This window comes from Canis lupus, chromosome 27, assembly GCF_011100685.1.
Source record: "Canis lupus familiaris isolate Mischka breed German Shepherd chromosome 27, alternate assembly UU_Cfam_GSD_1.0, whole genome shotgun sequence".
Lineage (NCBI taxonomy): Eukaryota > Metazoa > Chordata > Mammalia > Carnivora > Canidae > Canis > Canis lupus.
In genome coordinates, this window is record NC_049248.1 from 45,734,360 (window position 1) to 45,754,630 (window position 20,271).

Genomic DNA, 20,271 nt, shown 5'->3' on the forward strand with positions numbered 1-20,271 from the left:
AAGGAAGGAAGCTGCGAAAGACAGACATTTCCTACACATCAAGCCATCTGGTTCCAGGATGGGTTTGGAAAGAATAGGGTAGGACACAAATTCCAGCTCTGGTCAGTGGGGGCACCGGGCCGGGTTTATTGCACTTGCAACAGAGTTTAAATAAGTCCCGGATGTCCGGAGCTGAGGTGAGGGGAAGTTGGGCAGGGAGAAAGGGGCAGCGTCAGTGCAGCTAGTGGGCAGGACCCAAATCCTGCAGGCCCAGGACAGTGGGCTTCCCTCTTTCTGGGGGACGGGGAGGGCCTGCATCTGGCCAGGCTGAGGTTCCAGATCTGTTACCATCGTGGCCCCTTCAGGGTCCTGGGCAATTCCTGACTTCTCCCGAGTCAGAGGTGGATCGGGCCTCCAGGCCCAGGTCTGGAACAGGCTCAGATGTAGTCCTGGATCTGCCTGGTTAGGTTACCAATGTCTGAGTCTGGGTCCCAGATCAACCCCGGGCCCCAGGTTCGATCTGGCCCCGTTAGAGTTCTGAGTCCTCTTGGAGCTGGTTCTGAGCCAGCGTGATCCTTGTTTGGGATCTGTCCTGAGCTGGGCCTGGGGCACCATCCACGGTTAGTGTTCCTTGTTGGCCCACCAGGTGGGGGCTGTCCAGAGTTTCCAGGTCTCACTCCCCAGGTTCCAGGTTCTTAGCTGGGGGCTTCCCGTGGATCTCTGGCAAGACTGAGGATAGATCTTTGCAGGCTGGAGCTGGACAGGAAGTCCTGGTGGCACATCTGGCCCAGAGAACTGGGATCGGATTCCCCAGGTCTGGTTCCAAGTTGTTTTCAGGAAACTTTCTCCAAAATGCAAAGGCTACAGGGAGGCTGGGGCCTCTGTCCCTGGATCTGAGTTCCCTTATCCATGAGGAGGGCGTGTGTAAACGAGGGTCCTTCACAGTGCATGGGGGGAGGGGATCCCCAGCTCCTCGCCTCCCGGCTCTGGCCCTTCAAGTATGTCTCGAGGCTGGGAGAGGAGCTTCTCCCTGGCCCTCAGCACCTTCAGGAAGTGCCCAGCCCCCTCCCTGTCAGTAGACTGAGGGTGGGGGGACTGGGCCTTGAGGATTGGGAGTCTGGGTTCGGGAGGGGTCAGGCATCAGAGGTGGCAGGTGGCTTGAGTTGAGCTTTTTCCATGGCGGTGCCGTATGGGAGGGAGCGTTTGAAGAATCCGAGCTAATGAGGGGATAAGGAGGGAGAGTTTAGATATCCTGGCCCCCATCTCTCCCCAGATCTTATCCCGAGAGGAAACGAAGAGGACCCTAGTGCTTCCAATCTCCCCGTTGTGCAGCAGGGGCCTCCATCCTGTCTGTTGCGACCACCGACAGGTCCACTGCGCCAGGAGGGCCGGAGCTGGGGGCGCCTTTGGCACAAGGGGCTCTTCCATCAGTGCTGTAAGCCTGTCCCCAGGCAGGCCGGGACGGCAAACAGCTTTGAATTCAAGGTCTAGGTCTGATTGCCTGGTTGTGGCTGCCTCTCGAGAGGGCTTCTGAGGCCACTTCCAGGGGATGGCCAGTGAGCGATGGCCGCCATTAGCTCTTGGAGCAAGGGGAGCACAAATGCCACCTGTTCGCCACGCGTGAGTGGCACTGATTTTGCAAGCCCAGGCAAATTTACCAGCTTGAGTCAAGAGACTCGTTCTAAGCCAGAGGCTGTAGAAGGTGGGGGAAGGATCCCCCAGGCCGGATCAGGATGGTGTGCCCGCGGCCAGGGCAGAGGAGGGGCCGTGTGGCTGGAGGACTGGTCTGGCAATGGACGCTTGGGACAGGGGCAGCCCCGGTGGCGCAGCGGTTTAGCGCCGCCTGCAGCCCAGGGCCGGATCCTGGAGACCCGGGATCGAGTCCCACAGTCAGGCTCCCTGCATGGAGCCTGCTTCTCCCTCCTCCTGTGTCTCTGCCTCTCTCTCTCTCTCTCTCTCTCTCTCATAAATAAATAAATAAATAAATAAATAAATCTTTAAAAAAAATAGACGCTTGGGACGACCTTGGGTCCAGGGCAGAGCCTGATGAGGGAGTGGCCAAGTCACAGGTGGGACGGGACGTGGCTGACCTTGTAGAGGATATAGATGAGCAGACCTAGGAGCAGGAGGCCAACGAGGATGGCTAGGATAATGATCCACAGCGGGACGCCGTGGCTGCCTTCCGCCTTGGTCCACTGCACAGCCGTGGCCACCTACGGGGCGAATCAGGAGAGGTCACTGGAAAGCCACTAGTTCGCCTCACCCTACCCTTGGCTCCCACTTGCCATCGCACCTCCCGTGTGGAGCTAACAGAACTCTGGACTTCAAAGTCTAAATTCCTAAAATGGGCATTATCATCTCTCCCCTTTGGGTCTTCACACCTGCTGACTCCCTCTCCCCGGAGAAGGCAGCTTCCCTGACTGATTAGCCTGGTGGTTCCTATTTATTCTTCAGGTCTGAGCCGAAACATCGCTTCTTCCAGGCCGCCTTTTCTGGCCCTGCAAGGCTGAGTTTAAGTGTCCCTCTGATGTGTTCCCATAAATATCCTGGCACTTGTCACACTGTGTTCTCATTGCCTGCTAGACTGTGAGCTCCAGGAGTGAAGACACTCTGTTTACCTTGCTTATTGTTCTATCCCCAGGACCTAGCACGGGCCCTGGCACATAGGAATGCTCAATGAAGGTTTTTTTTTTTTTACAAGGCCAGCCCCACACGTCCCCCAGTCCCAAGGCCAGGCCCAGGACTCCGAGCCCTAGCTTCCGTGGCCCAGACCTCCGGCCCAGGTTCACCTGAAGTTCCCTTCGGGGAAGCTGCTGGGGCAGGATCCGGTAGGGCATCCTCAGGGCTTCGTACACAGCTTCGCACTGCAGGCTGAACGGCTGGTGCTCCCGCTGTGGGTGGGGAAGAGGTGCTCAGGGCAGCCCCCCGGGATCGAGAGGACAGAGGGCTCCCGTGATCTGGCTCAGGCCCGTGACCTTTCCCTATCTTGCACTCATTCTCTCCTGAACATCTGTGATCCTTACGTGAGATAACGGATGTGTAATCAAGTACACATAACTAAGTAACGTGTAATCAGGCGGCTACATGTTCAATAACAATTTTTTTTTTTGGAGTCATTAATGTGGGCCCAGCATGCAGGCCGGGCCTCAGCGTCTGCTCAGTAAGTGACAGCTCTTTCTCTTTCCTCCGTCTCCTCGCCTCTCCACTGCGGATTCATCTTCCTGCTGTGTTTTCAGCATTCTCTGCATGCTGGTCTCCCTCCAGGTCTCCCTCCTCTGAGTGGGCCTGGAGGGGGAGGCTGTCACTCCCAGCGTGGTCACTAGGTGGCACAAAGGACACGCAGCCCTGTCTACCGAGGGCGAGGGCGAGGGCGAGGGCGAGGGCGGGGGGCGAGGGAGCCGAGCTGCAGGAGCTGCAGGAGCTGCAGGGCCCGGTCCCATGCGCCAAAGGAGGTGGCCAGGTGGTGGGGGCAGCAGGGAAGGGGGGCACGTGGGGCTGGCCCGGAGGTCAAGGGTCGGGGTAAGGTGAAGGTAAGGCTCCCTCACTTGCAGGAAGGTCTTGGCCCAGACTCGGAAATGCAGCTGCAGACTTCGGCTCTCCTGGCGGTGCAGCGGCCCCAGCTCACAGCGCAGCCTGAAGCACTCGGCCTCGGGGCATTTCTGGGGGGGGGAGAAGAGGCTCGGACCCGAGGTGTGCCCTTCCCGTGCCTCTGAGGACCCGCGTCCCAGCAGGACTTACCAGGATCTGAGGTCCCGAGGAGCCCGGGCCCCGGCCTGGCGCTTCCCGTCTTTGTAGCCGGTGGTGCTGGGGACCCTCCGGATCCAACTGGAGGAGGAAGAGATCGTGAGCCGCCTGCACCCCCACCCCCCGCATCGGGCACCGAGTCAGCACCGAGTCGGCCGTCGCCCGGGGCCACAGCACCTTAGCCTGTTCCCGCCTCTCGACCTGTGCCCGCTCCGAGGGCGAGGCAAGCTTAGTGCCCAACAAGGACGCGACTAAACCTGGTCCTCGGAGTTTGCAAGACGTGTCCGTGGAGAACTACGCTCCGTCCCTGCCTGCGGGCCTTTGCCCTGTCCTCTCCGCGTGGGACGCTCTTCTCCGAGTCTCCACAAGCGGCGGCAGCCGTGTCCCGGGGCTTCGGTGCACCTGTTACCTCCTCGCCGGGCTTTCCCCCGTGATCCAAGTCCGTCTCCGGTTCCCCAGGCCCTGCGTGTCAGCGCTGCGCTTCGATCCCTTTCACTGCCTTTTCCCCTTTTCAATTTTATTTCATTTTAGTCTTTCAAATGTTCCAGATGTTTATGTGAGAGAGAGTGTGCACGTGCACGTGGGCGTGAGCAAGGCGGGGGGGGCAGAGACCGCCCGCTGAGCACGGAGCCTGACTTGGGGCTCGGGCCCCACCCGAGGGCCCCGGGATCACGACCCCAGCTGGAGGCAGACGCTTAGCCCCTGAGCTACCCAGGGGCCCCTCCCTTTTCGGTTTTAACTGTCTATGATCCTCGACATAACGTGTCAGCTCCACGAGAGCGGGGACTTGGTTAGCTTGTCTGGCGAGGCGTTTCCGAAGCCCGTAACTGTGCCGCGTAGACCCTCGTCTAATTAAATGTTGCCCGTGAGTAAACAAACGTTGGAGCAGGCCTTAGGGTCCAGGGACACAGGCCTGCAGAGGTGGGCCCCAGCGTACGCCTGGCCCGGAGGGAAGGGAAGGGTACTTCGGGCCGTGCACCCAAGGGCCTTTCCCTCCCATAGCCCCGAGGAGGCTGTCGCCCTTCCAGGCCCCCAGCGACCTTCCCCAGCCTCGGTCCCACCCCTGCCCAGGCCAGTCTCCGGGCCTCTCACCTCCAGGCTCTCTGGGTTGGGGGGGTGACTGCTGGTGCAGTTGCTGAGGCCTTCAACCCTGGTCACGTAGAGAAGCTGCTGACCCTCCAGGGTCCGGGGACAGCTGAGCTCCAGCACACCCCGGCTGATGGAGCTGGGGCCCTGGTTGATGAGCTGAAGAGAGGGGGACGCCATCACCCTGAGATTGCCCTCCTGAGACCCGGGTCACCGCGGCCCACTCCCCCCTGCCGCACGTCTCCCAGCTCGGAAGTGAAAGGGGACATGGAGAGGCAGAGATGGTGGAGTCCTCTGCGGCCACGGCCCCGAAGGGCATCTACCCTCCCTTTCAGGTCACTCAACTGCCTGGCTCTCTCCCCGGGCTGTCTCCGGGGGACCCTGCCCAGCTCTTTGCCCGTCCCCCTCTCTCCTTTCAGGCCCTCCCTCTGGTCCGAGCACCGGTCACCATAAAGGCCCTTCTTTCCCTTCATGCGGTCTGGCCTCGGCCCTCTGTTCCCGCTGCTCGCCCCCACCCCTGACCTCATAGACGTGCTGCACAGCAGGGCCCACGTCTCCCTCCTCCTGAGGCTGCTCTCGGGGACGCCAGTCGCTCGCTGGGAAGAGCACTGCCTCGGGCTTGGAGACCCTGCGGAGGAGGGTGGTGCAGAGGGCGGTGGAGGGGCTCCTTCCCGCACCTTCCCCAGGGCCGCCTCCCGCCCCGCAAGGCCCCAGCTCGCCTGCCCGGGCGCTTACCCGTTAAGGGAGACCTGGGCGGAAGCCTCCACCGAGAGCGGGAAGGAAACCACTTCGCTTTGGGAGTTGTTGAGATTCTTGCTGCGGGGCGAGGGCGCGGAGGGGAGACTGAGGCGCTGCTGGCGCCCAGCGGGAGAATGCCCCACGCGCCCAGCCCACCCGCTCCCTACCTGAGAATCTGGAAGTCGAACTGGATGGTTTTCTTCGTGTCCCGGAGGTGAGGGACCGTGAACCGGAGGCCACCCCAGATCTGCGGCGCGAGGAGAGGACCGTGGGCCCCGTCGGCCTGGGCGCTGGCCTCACCCCGATTCCAGCCCCCTCCCCTACGCCCTTGCGCTCTGGACAGGTGGGCCCCTGCCCTCCCGGATCCTCCCTCCCGGGCCGGACTTACACTCGCTCCGGCCTTCATGGGGTTGCCCAGGTCACACACCAGCAGGCGGCTCTGGTTCACCGCAAAGTAGTCACAGCTCAGGCTGGAGAAGTTCTGGAGGTGGGGCCGGGGGGGGGGCGGGTAGAGTCAGGTTTGGGTGCCCCGCAGCAGGCCCCGTCCCCGGCCACGCCCCGGAGCCCCCTCTCACCCCCGGGTTTCTGACGAGTCCTGAGTACTCGGCCTCTGGAGGGGCCGTGACCCGCAGCTCGGCCTCATAGGCGCCGCCCTCACCCACGTTCTGGGCATGGAAAGTCAGGTTCAGGGAGTTCTTGTCGCCCAGGTACACGTGGTTCTGGTCCCTGGAGGGGAAGCACGGGGTGAGGGACACTCTGGGAAACGAATCCCCCAGCCGGGACAGCGCGCCAGCCCGACGGCAGCACGGTAACAACAGAAACCATCTCTGGGCTCCAGCTGCCCGGCTCCAGCTGCCCGGCCCACCAGCCCGATGCTCCACATGACGGTCCACTCGGTCCCCGCGAAGGGCGGGGAGGCTGCCGCTATCACCCCCGTCACCCCTGCTATGCACATGAGAACCGGTGACTTCCTGAGTCACACGGCTTGCTAGCATGTCCCTACTCTGTGTTTTCAGGTGCCAGGTGCTTCCAAGCCCCCCCCCCCCGCCGTCCCGCGTGAGCCCGTGGCACCCGGGACCCCCAGCCCGCGGCGGCCTTCACTCACCCGAACACTTCCAGCTGCAGGTCCGGCACGCAGATGTTGTCTTCTCCACAGTCCAGCAAGATCTGAGCCTGGGGAGCAGGACAGCCTTGGCGGGGGGGGGGGTTCGGACCTCCGCCTGCGCTGAAGGCTCCCCCTCCAGGGCCCGGCCCCGGTGCCCAGGGCTCACTCTCCCCCGTCTGGCCTCCCCTCTCTCCTCACCTTGTCTTCTATGCGGCTCTTGCTCTGATAATGCAAGACTGGCCGGAGGCCATGGGCGTCCACGGGGGCTTGGGGGTCCAGGGAGAAGTTGAGGGCGATGTGAATCGGGGACAGCTTGTCGCGGAACTCGGACTCGTTCTGGGGTGGGGGGACAGGGCCCGCGGTGTCAGGGGACGCTGGGCACTTGGCTCTGCCCCTGAGCCTCTCCCACCTCTTTGTCCCCTCGGCGCCCTCAGGAAGCCAGGTGTCCAGATCTGCCCATTCTCTTGGCTTCTGAGCCTGGTTCCCAGGTCCTCGGGCAGAAGGGCCCCCCTCTTCAGCCCCCCGAGTCCCAAGCCTCTCACTGGAGTCTCCTGATCTCCTTTTTTTTCCCCCAAGAGGGGCCCCGGCTCTGCGGACAGCCTCCCCGGGCCGCTCCGTACCCTGAGGTAGACCTTCATCTCTCTGCAGTCCTCCCGAGCCCCGTTCTGGATGAGGAGGGTCTGGGTCAGGGTCGCCTGTCTGGAGGCCAGGAACAGTGCCCGCCGAACGCCCCCCTTCTGCTTCTGCCAGTCCAGCTGGAGCTCCACCGTGAAGCCTGCGGCCGGAACACGTGGTCGGAGAACCTGCCCTTGCTCACGTGTTCAGGGAGAAGGGGGCTGCCCGAGGGCCCGGCCCCCCGTCCCCTACCCCGGCGACTCCCTCACCGATGGAATCAGGAACGTGCTTCCCGGAAGCGTTGAGGCAGAAGCTGAGGTTGATGCTGGAGGCAGACCGAGGGGAAAGGTGGTGTCTGCCGTGAACAGGCCCGTCCCCCACCTGCCTCCCAAACACCCCGACGGGGACGCCCGCACTCGTCCCCTCCCAGCCCTGGCTTCTCCGCCCACTCCCAGGCACGCACGGAGCCATTTCAGACTCATTCTCTGCATCTCCCGGGCCCCAGCTCACCAGGCCACGGGGTTCCCCTCCAAGCTGCAGCTGCGCTCCTCGGGGTTGAACATGGCGGGGAAGATGGTGAGGGAGGCGCTGGTAGAGACGATGGGGCGACCCCTGCCAAGAGTGGATACGGCGTCAGTAGAACTAGGACTGGTCTCTGGGATCTGGGCGCAGGAAGCCGACGCCCCAGCCCCAGGGGGCCGGTGTCCTTTGGGCCCTTTCCCAGCCCCAGCCCTACTGAGAGATGCCCCGTTCCCACTGTCCCCAGGCCGCCCCCCGGAATCCATACCTGTACACCACAGCCTTGTCCACACCGAAGGAGCCCACAATCAGATCTGCAAGGAGGCAAGACACTACCCCTTACGGCAAGGCCCGCATCCCGATCCTTCCTTCCTGACCCTCTTCTGGAGTCTTGCTCGAGGGCGGCCCACGTGCGGGGCAGCGCCGGGGGTGGCACCGTTCTCGAGCTGTCCCCAGGGGCTCAGGACGGCGCACCGGAGGGCGGGGGTCCTGCCTGCGACTTGCAGAGTTCTCAGGTGCAGGGTCTCCGCCACCACTCACCCGGGTATCCGTTGCCGTCCAGGTCTCGGCCTCCTCGAAGCGCAGAGCCGAAGAAGTGTGGCGTGTGGCCGGCCGCCCACAGGGGCAGCAGAACCTGGGACGGCTGAGAGCCCGGCCCCCCGGGGCCCCCGGGGAAGATGAGCACCACTCCCTGCTGGGTCTCTCCGCCAAAGGGCGCTCCGACGGCGATGTCTGCAAGACAAGACACACCACACACCCGTCAGGAGGCCGGGAATGCAGGGGTCTGGTCTCCGCCACCAGATCCCGGGGCCCAGGATCCTCTTCCTCCCCGTCTGTCGTTCCCAGTTTTCCAATCTCTTCAAGTCCCAAGACCGAGACACGGGGATGAAGGTTACACCCCTCCTTGCGGGGGCCACTGGGGTCTGGGTCTCTTAGCCACCGTCTCCCAGGTTCCTTCTGCCGCAGGCTCCAGACCCCTGGTCGGCTCCTTGGGCCCGTGGCACTCACCATTGTAGCCGTCCTGGTCCAGGTCCCCCAGGGGCGTCAAGGAGCTGCCAAATCGGCCAAATTCATCTTGGCCAGTGAGGGTCAGGGTGGGTGTGGGCTCCATGCCAGCTGGGTGCTGCAGGTAGATGTAGACCCTCCCCACCTCCTGAGGCCGCCCATCAGCCGTCCGCTCCATGAGCAGAGGTGCCCCCACCAGCAAGTCGTCCAGCCTGCGGGTAGGAGGAAAACCCAGGCATCCGGGTACCCTGCCTTGCCACCTCCCCTCCCCAGTCCCCCTGCCGGGAAATCCTGGGCGTCCCGCGTCCCACGCTCCCTCCCGCTCGGGTGAGAAGCCTTGAGGTCTTTGGCTCTCCGCGCCCTCCTTGCTCCTGAGCAAGGTGAAGGCAGGCACCGGAGGAGAATCCAGACACAAAGCCTGCAGGAGAACCCTCCTCGCGTGTTTCTGCCCCACTCCCACTTTTCAGCCGCGGATCTGGGAAGGGTGTCGCGGGGGCCCCTCTCCCGCTGCTCACCCGTCCCCGTTGGTGTCTGTGGCAGCCACCGCGTAGCCGAAGTAGGAGGCCATCTGAGGGGGTGGGGGTAGACAGAGGAGCAGCACTGGGTCAGGACTAGGGGCTCGATCGACGGATCAGCAGGGACGGGGGGGGGGGGCAGGCCGGAGGCTGGGCCGGGCCCATGGGCTGGCCGCAGGCCTGCTGGGTGGTGTGGGGGCGTCCTCACCTGTTCTCCTGAGAAGTTGTAGAGGGACCGGATGTCTGAGCCATTGAGGATGGTGACCTGGGGAGGATGAGACGCACCCATTGGTCCTGGACCCCCAGGCCGTCCCACGGGTGGAGGGCACATGGGCATGTGGGCACGGGACCCCCGGGGGGCACCTGCTAGGCCTCGGCCACTCGTCTCCCGACTCCCTCCTGACTTTGCTTTCACGTCCCCACTTCTAGGCCACGGAGCTCCCACTGGTTTTCTCCTGAATCACTGACCAACCCCTGACGATTTTCTATGTCCACGTCCACCCCCCAGGACGTGAGGTCAGCGGGGGCAGCACTTGGGTCTGTCCCTTGCTGTGCCCGGAGTCTGACGACGGGCTCGTGCGCGGCGGGCAGGGATAGTCACTTCAGACAGGCCCACGGCCCCGAGCGCGTCCGCCAGGGACACCCCGGCCTGGAAACCCCGGCGCCGGGGCCCAGATTCCCAACGTCTTGGCAGCTCCTCCGGGGCCCCGGGGAATCCGGCCCAACCTCTTTGTTCTCCCTCGACCTTTCCACATTCTCCTCATCCTCAATCAGCCCCTTTCTTCTCCTTTTCTTCTGCGATTTTCACGCTCCCGTCACGGAGGCCCCCTCGCCTCCTCTGCAGGGATCCCTCAGAGAACCTTCTCTGACGCCTGCCCTAAAAGCAGCTACCCCTCCCTTACGCCGCCCTACCCTCTGGCCACTCCGCGGGGCGACGGCTTCCGAGGAGGCCAGGCCCGATCTGCACCCCGTGGGTGACCCGTGAGCCCGTCGCTGGGTGGGATCCCTGAGCGGCAGGTCCCTGGCCCCTGTGCCCCGGGCCGCGCCCCATCAGAGGCCCCTGGGAGACTCCCTGCCCGCCCCTCACCTGCCTCCGTGAACGCTGCGGCGGGAGCGAGCCCCACGCCACCCCCATCGGTGCCCTCCCGACACTCGCCGCGGCCTAATAACCGCCAGGTGCCCCGGAGTCCACCGGGCGCTCGGCCGTGACCTCGCCTCATCCTTGCAGGAGCCTCGAGAGCTCACAACCATTATTAGCCCATTACACGGAGGGGAAGTGGGCTCAGAGAGGCTCGGCCGGCTGCAGGGCTCATGGGACGAAGCAGGCCAGGGGTCAGGACACTGATCTATCCCCAGTGCGCCCCCCGGAGCCCTCACCCTCTCCCCCTGCCGTGCGGGGCTCTTGGAGCTGAGCCAGGGGAGGGGAGGGGAGGGGAGGGGAGGGGAGGGCAGGGCGGGTCAAGCTGAGGCTTACGTAACCGTAGGTGAGGTTCCCCTTGGGCACGCCAGCGACAAAGTCTGCAGAGAGAAGAGAAAGCTGTGGGCTGGCTGGGGGCGGGGGGTGACGACAACTCGGCTCCCGCAGCCCACGCATCCCGTCCCCTCGCCCCGCCCGCGGCGCACACTCACCCTCCGTGTCGTCACCGCTGAACTCGCCCACCGCCACAGAGTACCCTGGGGGACAGGGTGGTGGACGTGAGTGTCCCCGTGGGGCCCCTGTGCCGCGCCCCCCCCCCCCCCCACCCGCCGGCTCCGTCCCCCGCCCGGCCTCCAAGGCAGCCTGCACACGACTGCGGCCCAGGGCCCGGGGCGCCGGAGCGGGAGGGGCGAGGCCGGGGGTCCTGAGGGGCTCCCCCCGAGGTGCCCCCCGGCTCGCTCACCCAGGTAGCTGTCGTCGTAGATGGAGCTGGCCTGGCGGGTCTGCAGCTGCCCCTGAACCAGGTTGATCAGATACTCGGGGTAATAGGACTCTGCGATCTGCTCCTGCGTGGCAGACAGGATCTGGCCTGGGGAAGGGGACGAGGAGTTGGACGCGGCGGGGAGGGGGCCCGGGGAGGGAAGCCGTGGGGGGCGGCGGGGACGGGTGAACCGGGTGAACGCGTTTCAGGAAAGGCAGAGGAGAATCGGGCCGGGGCAGACGAGGGAAGGGCGGGATGTCGGGCAGGGGGCGGGTGGCAGGCCGTGTGCCAGGGCCGCGCGAGCGCCTGGGAGGACTCACCTTGCCAGAAGTAGCTCCCTGGCCCACCCAGGACCACACGTCCGGTCTGTGGGGGAAGAAAAGGGTCCGCGTGTGGTGCTGGCGCCCCGTGACGCCGCCGCCCGCCGCCCCATGCCCCCGACCGCCCCCTCACCTTGGTGAACTCTGCGCTGAAGCCCCCTTGGCAGTAGCCCTGTCCCGCGGCCCAGCTGAAGTCTGTGGGGGGAGAGGGTGGCGGCGAGGAGCCCAGCACAGATGGGCCTCGCATGGGGGGACGAGGGGCGACGGGAACCCGAGAGGGGGCCGCCCCGGACCAGGGTGCCCCGGACCAGGCAGCGGTCAGGAAGGCCAACTGGGGGGGGTGATGGAGGGGAGGCGGGCGCCGGTGCCCCCTTCTGCCCTACCTGAGCGGCAAGGTGCGTACTCCAGAATTCGGGTGAAATTGTCCGTGGAGAGGTAGCAGGTGCCCACGGGATCGCTCAGCGGCTCCTTCTCCGTGCGCCAGCTATACAGGGGCGCACAGGCCTGGCGGGGCCCGGGGGGGGGGCGCTCCAGGTCAGCCCGGGCTTCTCGCCTCCACAGCCCCACCGCGTTCAACCCCTGCCCACGCCCCGGGCCCTCACCAGGATGGAGGAGCCGTGGGCTCGAACCGTCGCTCCGAACCACTGCAAGGACTTGTACTCCACAGGCTCCTCCCCGTCCGGGCTGGACACCGACGACTCCAGGACCCGGGAGCCTTCAACGGGAGAAGGGGTCGCGCTGGGCCGTGGCTGGCAGAGCACTCGGGGCGCCCAGGCGCTTGCAAGCCCTGAGCCCCAGGACTCACTGGGGGGACTGGGGAAGGGGCTTCAGCGTCTGCTTTGTGGAGCCTGACTCAGTCCTCCCCTAGACACATGTGTGTGCACACACACACCTGCACACAGGCACCTGCACACACACACCTGCACACACACACCTGCACGTACACGCACCTGCACACACACACCTGCACCTGCACACACACCTGCACACACGCGCACCTGCACACAGGCACCTGTACACACACGTGCACGCACACATGCAAGCGCTGGGAACCTGGGCTTCTGGGGCTGCCTTCCCCGGTGCTCCAGCCTCATGGCCCAGGCCGGGTGCTTGCAGGTAGGTGGAGGCAGGACGGGGTGGGAAGGCCATCTCAGGTCAGGGTGGTCCCGGCTGCACTTCTCTGTACCTGGGCCTGTGCCTCTACGGCACCTTGCTCCATCCCCTTTCTAGGCCTTTCTCACATCCGGGGCTGTCTCTCCAGGCCCTATCTCTGCCCTCCATGGGGTGGTTTTTTCCTTTCCTTTGATTTAATCTGTTTGCTAAAAAAAGTCAGTTTCACGCTCTCCCTGCCCACACCATTGTCTCTCTCTCTCTCTCTCTCTTTTTTTTTAATCTCTCCTCTTTTTGGGCAGCCCAGGTGGCTCAGTAGTTGAGCATCTGCCTTCAGCTCAGGGCGTGATCCTGGGGTCCCGGGATCGAGTCCCACGTCGGGCTCCTGGCATGGAGCCTGCTTCTCCCTCTGCCTGTGTCTCTGCCTCTCTCTCTCTCTGTGTCTCTCGTAAATCAATAAATAAAACCTTAGAAAAACACCTCTCCTCTTTTTGTCTCCTCACTCGGTCTTGGTCGTCATCTCTGGAAGCCGGACTGTTCGCGTCCCTGCTCCCCCCGTACACTGGCTGCAGGACCCCGGGCGAGTCACTTAAGCTCTGCTTCCTCACCTATGAAACGGGCCCACACCTCGCCCGGGGCAGGACCAAGCCGTCGAGGTGTGCAAGCCTCACAGCAGTGAGCCAGCGCCCGGAAGTGCTGGCCGGCGCTCCTGTCCTTCTGTCCGCCTCCCTGGGCCTCCCTGGGCCTCCGTCCCATGCAGGCCCGCGTGTGCGGGGACCGAGCTCCCGGCACCGTCGCTTAGCGCTCGGCGGGACCAACTGCAAAGCCTGTGTGACTCTCCCTGCCTTTGTCTGTGTTGCTGCCCGGCCTCCCAGAGCTGTGGGTGATTCAGGGGAAATGAGAGCCACATGTTTCTGAATCACGCCGCCCTCCTGGGCTGGGCCGGGCCGCGCTGAGGAGCCTGCACCAGGCGGAGCTGCAGCCCGAGTGGGACACGCGGCCCCGCAGGGCGGGCTCCAGCCTCGCCGGCCACCCGGGCGTCCCCTCCGGGCGTCCCCTCCTGCCCACGGGGGTTACCTTTACTGTCAAATTCAATGGGCGTGCAGTGGCCCCGGCCGGCGCCCCAGGGGCAGAGGTAGACGGCACCCCCCTGCAGCACTCCGGGCTGGCTGGTGTTAGCCTTGGGCGCGCCCACCAGCACGCTGACCCTGCGGAGGGAAAGGACGAAAGGACGCAGTGACTCCCAGCTCCCCTCCGGCTCCCCCGCTGCTGGGCCCGGGGCTGGCCGGGGGTGGGGTGGATGCCCCCTGGTTGTATTTATATCTCAGGAGATGCCACAGATGCCAGAGGCCCAGGCTGGAGTCAGGCGGTCCCCATGTGCCGCTGTCACTAACACAAGCACCCACCCCTTCCCTGGTCGCGAGAGAAGGGGAACCAGAGTCCGCTCTGGGAAGGGAACAGGGGCCAGAGAGCCTGGGCCCTGGCCTCCCCATCTCCCCGTGGTCTGCAGGACGGGACACGCAGCCCCCGAGCTGCGGGGTCCGCTCACGTAGCCTCTGCCCTCCCGTCCCAAGCCAAAGCCCTTCTCCGGGCCAGGACCCAGGCGTCCGACTGCCCGGCTTGGGGCGTGTAGCAGGAAAATGTGAGTCCTGGAAATCAGTGTGCAGAAGTGGCGAGAGGAGCGTGAGGGCGGCGAGGACACACTCCCCTGGGCCCGGGCCTGCCTGCCCTGGGCTCTCGGGGTGGACGTCCCCGTGTCGGCCAGGTTCCTGCTCGGCCCCTGAACCCCCGTCCTACACACCATCCCTAGGAGTCTGAAGCCAGATCTTGCTCTACGGGGGTCTCGGTTCTGAAACGGGGGCCTCGAGACCTTGAGGAGGAAGCTGCCTTTGCTGGGGCGCCTACGGCCTGGCTGGGCACGGGTAAGGTCCTGGGCAAGCTTCCCTGCCTTCGGCGCTGCCCCCGCCGCTGTCGACGCCCCTGTCGCCCCTGGGCAGCCCTGAGCCCTGTGGTCTGCTCCGGCACGGTGTCCCCCAGCACCGCACCTGGCAGCCTGGGCCGGGGCCCCTGACCGCGGGGCCTCCGCGCTCCTCCCGGCCTGCCTCTGGCACAGCTTCTCACTGTCCCTCTGGCCCAGGACTACTCGCTTTCTTTGTCTTGGCTTCCCCAGTCCTCTCTGTCTTGATGTCAGATCTTGGGCTTTTCCATCTCTACTGGCTTCTGGCCTCTCTCAGCTTTCCACAGGCCTCGTACCATGGCTTCCCTGGTATTCGGGAATGTTCCCGAGCCCTCCTTCCCGGAGAGAGCGCGAGTGCCTAATGGTGGAGGGCCCCGGAGCCAGGGGGCCAGGTGCGGCAGAGGGGGGGGCTTAGAGGAATAGGGGATGGGGATACGGGGCGGCGGGGTGGAAGTGGGGGGCGAGGGGTGGGCAGGGGGGCCGGAGGCTGAGGAGGGAGGGGGCGAAGGCAGGGTCCGGAGGACAGGAGGGGCCAGAGACGGAGAGTTCCTGGAGGGAAGGGGGTGGGGTGCGCCCCTGGTTACCCTGGGGACAGGAAATGTTTACTGCCTGTGGCTTCCTGTCTGTTTCCAACCTCTCACTTCTCCGTTTGTCTCCCACCCGCCGGCCCCACCCCTCTCACTCAGCCATCACACCAGGGGGGTGCTTGGAAGGCCCGGGCAGTGGGGCGGTGGGGCAGAGGCTCGCGTGCCAGGGCCAAGGCCGTGAGCAGCCAGGAGCCGGCCGTCAGGAGGCGCAGCCCCAGGGAAGGGCCGTCGGGGTTGGCGCCAGCTCGGGGCGCCCTGGGGCGGCTCCCCTCCTCGCTCTCCAGGTGAGGAGGCCTCCCGGAGCTCCGAGAGTCCAGGTGCGGGAGGGCACAGGGCGGCAGCAAGGGACCCCGCTCCCACTCCCTAGTTTTCCCAAACCCCCTGCTCTTGATGAGGACGCCAGCCTGAGCGCCCCCAGATGGCTTGAGGAAGCAGCCTGGGGTCCGCCAGGGGCAGAAGGTCAGAGAGGCTTTACAAAGCCTCTGAAGCCCCCAGGCTTGGGGCCGACACTGTGGCCGCGTGGCAGTTCAGGAGGCCTGGCCTGCGGGCAAGGGACACAGACCCAGACCCCCGCCCCTGCACCCTGACGTATGCCTGTGGGTGCAGTGGCCCCTCCATCCCAATAAATAGCGCCCTGCCCCGTGGCCAGGCCAAGTGCCTGGGGTCAGAGTAGCCAGGCCGCGAGGCTTATCCTCGTCCCCCCACTCCCAGTCCTTGCTTCCTAAATCCTGCAGCAGTTGGGCCCTCTTGGGGCCACCAAGGTACCAATGGACCAGGGGACGGTCTCAGGCTATTTGCAATATTTCGGAAAGCCTAATGGAAATCATGCCTTTACCTGATAAGGTGGCTGGGCTAAATCAGAACCTCAAGTGCATTTGCTTTTGGCCAAAATTCAATCAACATGTGGGGGAAGCCGGTTATCACATACTGGTCAGAAGCTCTGATTGGCAGCGATGGCCGTCTTCTTGTTCTACCTTCCAGTTGGTAAAAACCAGGAAAAGGGAATTAACTATTCCTTACTAAGTGCAGTTTGGCAGATACACTCTTCTAACGTGTAGAGTTCACGGAAAGAAATAATCGCCTCAATTTCTTTTGAGGCCTCGGATCCCCGAAGCTCTAGGGTTGGCTCGTGGAGCCACAGCCCGCCACTGCTCTGAGGCACCACAGGGAGCAGCCGCTGGTTTGCAGCCTGTCATGTAGATGCCCCAGGCCGGCCACATGGAGTCCGGGGAGGCTGGCTTGGTCCTGACCCACCTCCTCATCTTCTTTCAGAGCAAGCTCTTTTCCCCGTTGTATAGAGAATGCCCTGGTAGGGATATCATTTGTTTTAAACAAAAATAAAGGAAATAAAGAAAAAAATTTAACTAAAAAAAAAAAAAAATCTACAGACCTAGTCCCATGTTCTCATTTTACAGATGGGAAAACCAAGTCCCAGAGACGTTAAGCAACATGTCCAAGGTCACTCAGAATCCTTCCCGAAATAAGAACCGGAAGCTAAGAATCTTCCTTCCTCGGCCAACGTTTTGGTCTACGCTGTTGCCAACTTACCCCCTTGCCTCCCCTCTACTATCTCCCCAGCCAGGCTTCTGATTAACCAAGTTCCTGTTCAATACACGGTTACTGTTTGACTCTGTTGGCCTGGCAAGGTCGGGGGTGGGGGGAAGCGAGTGGCCCGGGACCCAGCTCCTGCAGGCCTTCCGGCAGCCCTGGCCAGGCCTGACGAGGACATCTAGACCCCCCCGGTGTATTCTCAAGAGATGTGCCCGGCGGGCTGGCGAGGAAGAGTTGCACCCACCTGTGGCAGTGCCCGTGCCTGTGCCCGAGGAGAATGAGGAGCTGGGCTAAGACGGGGCGCCCTTCCAGCTGGTGACCTGGGCCACAGCACCTCTCTCCAAGCTCTGGATTCTCCCCCATCAAATGATGGGTGCCCCTGAACAGTCCCTAAGCCAATTTCTACGATTCCTGAAGTTTCAGTATATATATAGACATATAACGGGACAGTACTGTTTCCTATGTCAAATGCAAGGATTTTTGTTAACACTCCAATGGAAAAGTTGATGTGACGGTGCTAAGGAATGTGAGGGACCATTATTACTATCGGCGCTATAAGCAAATACTAGAAGCAAGAAAGAAGTGGGGGGAAAGTTAGGCAAAGAACCAGGTGATACCCCGGGAGGAGACACCCAGAAGTTGAAAACAGCTAGCTGGTAAAAATCATGCCTCCCCCGTACTGATCACCCTCTGCCTGCGGACCAGGTGCCTTCTGGGGGTGCACTGTCTCCCTAAGTCCTCAGGTAAGCCTCGTAGGCGAGGTGTCTGATTTTCTTGAAAACACCGTGAAAGCAGAGGGAAGGTAAGTCGCCCCAGGTCACACAACGAGGGAGCGGTGGGGCCAGGATGCACTCCCAGCACGGTGGGACTCGCAGCGTGACCCTTTCCTACCAGGTAACCCCTCTCGGGCCCTTCGATGCCCCTTCAGTGTCCCCGTGAGAGGTGTGGCAGGGCCAACGGGAGCCCTGAGGCCCGCCCTCTCCGGCAAAGGCCCAGGTCCCTGGTCGGGAGCTGTATTTGTCTCCGGTGGGTAGGGAGGGGCTGAAGGCCCAGCTGCGGTCCCTGGTCCAGGGGGAAGTGGATGGTTCCCGGGTCCTACTCTAAGGGTGTACTTTGGGAGAAAATGAGAGGGGAGGGCTGCAGGCCGGACACCTGGGTTCTCTCGGGAGGGGAGATGAGCAGAAGGGGAGGGGTCGGGGTGAGAAGGCTGCTGCGGGGACTGTAGGACCGGGCCAGCGGCCAGACAGACACCTAGGGAACGGGAGTGTGTGAAAGTCCAGATGTTGTACAGGAGTCTTGTAAAGGGGAGATGACACTTTGGCGAGGTGGGGGGGGTGGGCGTGGGGGTGGACCACGAGGAGGGTTAAGGGCCAGACCACTGGACTTGCCCCCACGTGGGGGAGGACCGCATCCCCTCCCTGCTTCCCTCTTCCCTGCTCCATTAGGGTTGTGGTAAGCAGTGTGAGGGGCCTGGGGGAGGCCAGGCCTGGCAGAGGCTCCAGGCCAGGGTGATGCAATGGGGTTTGGGCAGGAGGCCAGGGGGGTGGGGTGGGGGTTGGGTGGGGACCTTGAATAGCGCAGAACCAACAGCTGGGGCCTAACCATCTTTCTTTTTTGCCATCTCCAGACAAAGGAGAAATTTGCACACACGCACCCCCACTAAGTCAGTTAGAGTAACTAAAACTTCTCCAGAAATTTAAAGAAAGTGAGTAGAGAGCGGATTGCCTGCACCAGGTACAAAACGGCTCGGTGTGGTGTGACCGGGGTCCCGTGGAGGGCCGGGGCCCAGGGGTCGGGGTGGCGCTGGGGACCAAGGGGGGCGGTTTCCAGCCACTGGAGGCTCCGGGACCTGGCAGCGGAGCCGCCCACCGTCCCTCCTGCTCCCCGGGCCCCACGTTTAACAAACCCCCTTGTTCCAGGGCCGGCCGGGTCTGCGGGCTCCCGCTTCCCAGGCACCCGGACCGGCACCGACCCCGTGCGGCGCCCCGGCCCCCAGGTCCCCCAGGTCCCCCAGGTCCCGAGCCCCCGCGCCCCCGCTTCCGACCCCGGCCCGGAGTCGACAGCCGACAGGAAATCGGCATTTCTCTTCCTCCCGGAGCAGGACGAAGGGGGGCCGCCCCTCCACGCGCTCGCCCCTCCCGGCACGTCCCAGGCCCGCCCTTGGCCCAGCCGCCCGCGCCCCCGGACCCGGCTCAGGGCTCAGGGCTCAGGGCTCAGGGCTCAGGGTCCCGAGCTGCCGGCCCCCGTCGGGATGGAGCCTTCCCCCTGCGGGTCCCGGGGCGCCGGAGCGGAGGGAGGGGGGAGGGGGGAGGGGAGCAGAGAGGAGAGGAGGGGAGCCCAGGGGAGCCCAGGGGAGCAGAGAGGAGAGGAGAGGAGGGGAGAGGAGGGGAGGGGAGAGAGGAGAGGAGGGGAGCCCAGGGGAGCCCAGGGGAGCAGAGAGGAGAGGAGAGGAGGGGAGAGGAGGGGGAGGGGAGAGAGGAGAGGAGGGGAGCCCAGGGGAGCCCAGGGGAGCCCAGGGGAGCAGAGAGGAGCAGAGAGGAGAGGAGAGGAGTGGAGGGGAGGGGAGGGGAGGGGAGCAGAGGGGAGAGAGGAGAGGAGGGGAGCCCAGGGGAGTACAGGGGAGCAAAGTAGGGAGGAGAGGAGACGAGGGGAGAGGAGAGGAGTACAGGGGAGCAGAGAGGAGGGGAGAGGATGGGAGGGGAGCAGAGAGGAGAGAGGAGACGAGGGGAACCCGGGGGAGCGGAGGGGAGAGGAGAGGAGGGGAGGGAGCAGAGGGGAGTAAAGTAGAGAGGAGAGGAGGGGAGCGGAGAGGAGAGATGAGCGGAGGGGAGGGGAGGGGAGCCGAGGGGAGTACAGGGGAGCGAAGTAGAGAGGAGGGGAGGGGAGCCGAGGGGAGGCCGGCCCCCGGAGCCCCGAGCCCCGGCCCCGCCCGCTGCACCGCTGCACCGCTGCACCGCTGCCCTCCGCTGCCCTCCGCTGCCCCCCGCGGCCCCGGCCCCAGCTCACCCGCGCGCCCCCGGCCGGTAGAAGTCCACGGCGAAGCCGAAGAAGGAGCGCGGCGGCCCCGAGAGCACGGCGGGGGCCTGGGCGTCCAGGTTGAAGCCCGCGGCCCGGGGCGGCGGCGGCAGCAGCAGGAGCAGCAGCAGCAGCAGCAGCGGCAGCGGCGGGGCCGGGCGCCCGCGGGGACCTCGCGCCCCGGCCGCGCCCTCGGGGAGCCCCGCGCCCCGCATCGCCCTGCGCGCTCCCGGCCCGGACCGAGCGGCCGCCCGAGCCTCGGCCGCCGCCGACTCAACGCGGGGAGGAGCCTGCGCCGCCCCTGGGCCCTCCCCCGAGCCGGGCGGGGGCGGGGGCGGGGGCGGGGGCGGCGGGGTCCCGGCGCGGGGCGGCCCCACCCGGCCCCACGCCCCTCGGCCCTCGGCCCTCGCCCCCCGCGGGAGCCCGGCCGTCGGGGCGCCCCTCCCCCCCCCCCCCCCCGCCCCGCCCCCCCCAGGCGCGACGTAGACGCTCCGAGAAGGAGCCGGGAAGCGGGGAAGAGGGAGCGC

The 20,271-nt window shown here is 64.8% G+C and overlaps 1 protein-coding gene across 1 annotated transcript; it reads right to left on the bottom strand.

The window, feature by feature from the left end:
- Positions 1-90: 90 nt before the first annotated feature.
- Positions 91-19,959, bottom strand: ITGA5 (integrin subunit alpha 5). Its single transcript, XM_038577934.1, has 30 exons — positions 19,736-19,959; positions 13,712-13,842; positions 12,127-12,239; positions 11,908-12,028; positions 11,658-11,719; positions 11,525-11,570; positions 11,187-11,312; positions 10,936-10,980; positions 10,781-10,824; positions 9,515-9,571; positions 9,307-9,359; positions 8,795-9,003; positions 8,327-8,518; positions 8,055-8,100; positions 7,778-7,879; positions 7,537-7,592; positions 7,273-7,427; positions 6,851-6,988; positions 6,653-6,720; positions 6,123-6,273; positions 5,936-6,028; positions 5,715-5,794; positions 5,545-5,625; positions 5,332-5,437; positions 4,816-4,968; positions 3,718-3,804; positions 3,525-3,638; positions 2,769-2,870; positions 2,070-2,192; positions 91-1,196 (listed from the first exon to the last, which is right to left on the bottom strand). The coding sequence occupies exons 1-30, from the start codon at positions 19,957-19,959 to the stop codon at positions 1,113-1,115; spliced, it is 3,162 nt and encodes a 1,053-aa protein (XP_038433862.1). The 3' UTR covers positions 91-1,112.
- Positions 19,960-20,271: the final 312 nt, after the last annotated feature.

What these genes read in the sequence shown, in the direction of transcription:
- ITGA5 (XM_038577934.1), bottom strand. Translation starts at nt 19,959, where the DNA reads ATGCGGGGCGCGGGGCTCCCCGAGGGCGCGGCCGGGGCGCGAGGTCCC. An exon ending in ACAGACACCAACGGGGACGG is followed by an intron (nt 9,004 to 9,306) that starts GTGAGCAGCGGG and finishes TCCTACCCGCAG; the next exon opens with GCTGGACGACTTGCTGGTGG. An exon ending in GCCCAGGTCTCCCTTAACGG is followed by an intron (nt 5,438 to 5,544) that starts GTAAGCGCCCGG and finishes CCTCCTCCGCAG; the next exon opens with GGTCTCCAAGCCCGAGGCAG.